This window comes from Xiphias gladius, chromosome 8 (assembly GCF_016859285.1).
Source record: "Xiphias gladius isolate SHS-SW01 ecotype Sanya breed wild chromosome 8, ASM1685928v1, whole genome shotgun sequence".
NCBI classification, from domain to species: domain Eukaryota; kingdom Metazoa; phylum Chordata; class Actinopteri; order Istiophoriformes; family Xiphiidae; genus Xiphias; species Xiphias gladius.
This window is the reverse complement of record NC_053407.1, coordinates 15,950,132-15,954,799: the sequence shown is the minus strand read 5'-3', so window position 1 is coordinate 15,954,799 and position 4,668 is coordinate 15,950,132. Positions and strand designations below refer to the sequence as shown.

The following is a 4,668-nucleotide window of genomic DNA, read 5'->3' as shown; positions in this document are numbered from 1 at the left end:
ATTTCCCCGTGATTTAGGATGGCGTCGGAAGTCTGAAAAAGACATTTAACGCGTTCAGAGAGCGTTCACTTCGACGCCCAGCTGTGCGCCAGCGGACGCGAGCAGCTCGGGACTTTCCACCGTCTTTGGTTTGCTTGTGAGCCTGCAAATGGCTGAGGGCACCTGAAGGATCGGTTGCGCGTGTGTCCAGGTAGATCAGCGACCGACAGACATGTGTGCGTGATGAGATGGAGTGACAGTTCCCATGGGTGGAACAGAGCGTCTGTGGCTATTTGCCAGTTTATGTCAGGTAAGAATAAAGCCTGCACAACTTTGAATTCTTCTGTAAAGCGCTTTATATTCTACATCTTTTATGCTGAATTATCTTCCAGGTGCGTTGCAATCCTGTTTAATGAACGTGGCACATAAGGAATTTTGACACGCTTTGTACTCGTACCTACATTCAGCAGACACTTACTCTCAGCTCTTCATTTTCCCGTTCCTCAGGTGGCGTTGCTGACCTGTGAACAGCACTCGAACCCTGTAGAGGTTGAAGTTGGATTTGGTCCCTTCCCTTCCAGTCAAGATCCAGACAGCTACGCAGTCACCTGCAGGGCCGCAAGTAACCATCTGGTAAGAACACTAGCAAAGGTGGATAAGGGCAGAGATGCTCTGGCTCAGTCTCTCTATGGGACTTGACTTTAGTTTGAGGGAAAGATACATTCTTCTAACACCTCTGCAGGTACATGCGGAGCCCCTCGATCACTCAGCATGCTCTCCTGATTGCAAGATGTCCCTGCGATTGGTTGAGGACCGAAGTGGATATAACATCACATTGAGAGCCAGCAGGAATGGCACCACACTTGAGGCAAAGACCTTTCACTTACGTGAGTCTCTGTGAACTCTGACCCTGAATACCACAATCCTGATGAAGAAAGGCAACAAACCGGGTTGCTTTGAATTTTGATATGTAGGTTGATGATGTTAAGATCTCCCTTCTTGCCTCTACCCCATCCCTTCTGTATTTGCGTCCAGTTCCAGTCTCGCTGTCTTCGTTCCGTGTATACAGCACGACGACGTCTGCTCTCCTGACATGGAAACTTCACAGACAACAGAGCCTGTCCACCCTGAGTCTATACAACGCTCACACACAGTCTGTCACACACATCTTCAACGTGAAGCCCTCGGAGGTCGTGGAGTCCCGGTACACAGTGATAGGTCTCCAGCCTGGCACACCCTTCAGGGTCAAAGTTGTGGTGACTACACTGCTCCAACATCTTAATGTGATCTTGAAGCAGAGACTCAGCATCGGCATGGAAACAGGTATTGTACACGCGCCGCACGCAAATTGATCATCAACGTTAAAACTGACTGCAGGCAGTTTGGACTCTTTGGTCTAAGTATACTTTCTGTCCGCAGCTCAGTGCCCCGTTGGTTGGCTGGCCAATGGGACAAGTTGCTACGCTGTGAGAAGAAGAGGTTTGACCTGGGGTGAAGCCCAGCACAGCTGCAAACGCCTGGCGGCTGGAAGTCACCTGGCTGACCTGAAGACTCTGGAAGATCTGCTTTTTGTATCTTCTCACCTGCTGAGCCACAACAACCTGCTGCTGCTATGGACGGGACTCAGTGACCAGCAGGTAGCTTTATTTCATAAAACGTAGATTTTAAGGAGAGGTACTGAGGAGAATTAGGCTTTTTTTCTTTTCATCCTCTCAGTGAGAGCAGTAATTAATAATAAAAAACTTTTTATCATGACTTCAATTAATTTTTTCATTTACTTTGTGTTTGTTTTCTTTGAGAATCTGCATATTTATATACAATTTAATAAGGGACCACGTTTGACAATTTTCATTTATGAATAAGTATTTAGTAATTTAATTTAATGTATTATTTTTACACCCTGTAGGAATTAAGTAGTTGTTCTGTCCTGCATGACTCTCAAAATCATGCAGAATTTGGTCCTGCAGGATATATACACTGAAAAAGCGTCTTGGCAGCAGTAACTCCTGAAAGAGGTGGTTTTGTTTTTGGAATTGCAATGACAGTGATGCCTGAGTACATAATCTGTCCCGTCTGTCACCCCACAGGAGGAGGGCCAGCCTGTCTGGTCTGATGGCTCATCATATAACCTGACGGACACTATGATGACACTACTGCCAGTCAATCAGACTGACTGTTTTGCCCTTCAGAGGAATGCCACGGGACCAGGACACTTTCTCACGCCATTCTTCTGTAACATCCCCTTACCCTTCATCTGTCAATACCAGAGTAAATAACGTTTGCAATACATCTTCACTAATAAAATCACTTTACATTATTTTACATTTCTGAGGAGTTGTCCTTTAAAACATCAGTTGTTAAAATGATCAGTGCCCTTTGAATTGTCACCACCTTTTAACCATGATATCACTCTGCCTCGGGGTAAATAACTAATGCAAAACGCTTACCGGTTAACTCAAGCTATACAATCTGTGAGCACTTCTTTCCCTTATTTCACCCTGAAGACGTTAGGATGATATACTGCTTTTCCCCCCTTTTACAGCCCCTCGAGTCCCTGCCTTATTCTCATTTGACCTGGTTCAGGTGACAGAGCAACAGGTAGAGCTTCGTTGGAGTGACTTCCCACCCTTGTACTCGCGTGATCATTCGTCCCTTGAGATATTCCTCCAGTACCAAAAGGAGGCAAGTGGAGAGCTGAGGCGAAGTGAAGAAGGTAGAAGGAGGACGTCAGAGGACAAAAAGGGGAGACAGAGCCAGAGCGGTGTGGAAAAAATTGTGAAAGTCCCCATCTCCCTCTCTTCCAGAGGGGTAACTGTGGCAGGTTTGTCTCCAGGGAGCGTCTATTCTTTCACGCTTCGAGCCTCTCACCCTGCAGGCTCAACCTGGAGCTTGGGACAGACACAGACTGCATACACTAGTGAGTCTGCTGACAACCTGTTACACACACAGGTTACACAAACAGACGGAAAAACAAAAGGCATTATCTTCTGCTCACAAATGTAATTTCAAAAAGTTTATGTTTTCTTTCTTGCAGGACCGCTTCCTCCTCAAAACATCACTGTTGGCCCCATTGCAGTCAGTCAGATTAGTGTTCACTGGATGCTGGCAGATGCACAGGGTGCGGCTGGATGGGCATTTGTTGTGCGCTACGGGGACATGTCTTCAAGACAAGAGAGTATAGTTGGAATGACCAACATCTCCTGGTCACACGAGACTGGTGGGTTGCAGTCATACACTGCTGTGATTGGAGGGCTGGAGTCTTACAGGAAATACATGATTGAAGTTTACACAGTCACCCGGCACGGGATAGAGAGCTGTGGACAGACGCCTGTGACTGTGCAGACTGGTAAGCATGTAAGAGGCCTTTTTTAACAGCAGATATTAGGAAAAGCACAGGTGTCACTAGTAACATTGGTGATGGCTCCGTTCTATTCAAGTGCCCCAGTAAGTCATGGCAGTGTGACAGGGAGCACAACACCAGGACCATGAAACTGAAAACAAAACCCAACTATTTATATGATTAATTTTAATTTCTGGAAGAAACTAGAAAGGCGTAGTTTGAAAATGAGAGCAAACATGCAAGGGAAAACTTTACAGTCACATGAAATTCAGGTCCCACTAAATCTCTGTGGTTGCCGCGGTGGAATTCATCCAGGTAGTATGGTGCGCCTAGTCAAATTTCACTGGCCTTTTGTTGTGAAGTTGATGCCATTTTGCCCTTGATCTGACCTAAAGATGTTTGTAGTTCTGGGAATTCACACCACCCAATCCCAAGGCGCCAAGAGTGAGGTAAACACTGAGGATCTCCAGCGTTAAGAGCTCATTCGAAACATCTTAAACATCACACCAAAAGTCAAGTGAATGGGTTTTGTAGACTTTTCTTTGACTTAATAAATTGTGCTGATGTTATCAAATGCACTCATTTGGCTTTCCAAGTATGTTTGCATTACCCTTGCTGTAATGACCATTTTGCTAGATACGTTTGTCATAGTTATAGGTCTTTCTGTTATTAAGAGAAAAATTCCTTTCCTTTTACCTTTTTTGCATTGCGTCTATTGTGAATACAGTCTGCTGATCTATCCTGTCAAGCAAAGCAGATAAGTTGGAGATGTTTTACCATATAAATTCAGTGAATGTCCAAAGTAAAATCATGCAAACATAATTATGCTCAAGTTGTGGCAGAAACTTAACTTTTGCAAATGCTCCTTGACCCATGTTAGCTGACAACTGAATAACAATCTGCTGTTGTGGCTCTTAGCGGTGAGGGCCCCCAGTGGTCTGGTGGTGTTCAGCACAAGGGGAAATCTGACAGTCTGCTGGACCAGTCCACCTGATGACCCACCAGATGGTTATTATATCACAGCCCAGCCACTCAGTAACCCCAGTGCTTCTTCACTGTGGATAAACCAATCCAGTCCCGGTGCACTCTGGATAAATCAGTCCATGTGTGTTGATCTGGGAACATTTACTCCAGGCCAGACGTATGATGTAGGAATGGTTGCACTGAAGGGTAAGGACAGGAGCCAGAGGACCAGCGTCATACACACCACAGGTAAGGGAAACAAGATTACTGCCTTTGACAATGTAGACATCACTTTTAACCACACTAGCCATTTTGTGTACTACCTCTGTCTGTTTTTCTCCCTCTACATGTGCAGATCCGATACCAGTTCAGGTAGCAGTCCCTCT

At 45.5% G+C, this 4,668-nt stretch overlaps 1 protein-coding gene across 1 annotated transcript in view; it reads left to right on the top strand.

The window, feature by feature from the left end:
* The first annotated feature begins 244 nt into the window (after positions 1 to 244).
* The window catches only part of ptprq (protein tyrosine phosphatase receptor type Q), a 39,716-nt gene continuing 35,292 nt past the window's right edge, over positions 245 to 4,668 (top strand). Inside the window, 10 exon segments of the mRNA XM_040134000.1 lie at positions 245 to 289; positions 487 to 612; positions 722 to 866; positions 1,015 to 1,302; positions 1,399 to 1,616; positions 2,067 to 2,247; positions 2,522 to 2,896; positions 3,014 to 3,325; positions 4,238 to 4,531; positions 4,638 to 4,668. The exon segment at positions 4,638 to 4,668 is cut by the window's right edge and continues 269 nt beyond it. Of these exon segments, the coding sequence (XP_039989934.1) occupies positions 245 to 289; positions 487 to 612; positions 722 to 866; positions 1,015 to 1,302; positions 1,399 to 1,616; positions 2,067 to 2,247; positions 2,522 to 2,896; positions 3,014 to 3,325; positions 4,238 to 4,531; positions 4,638 to 4,668 (2,015 nt within the window).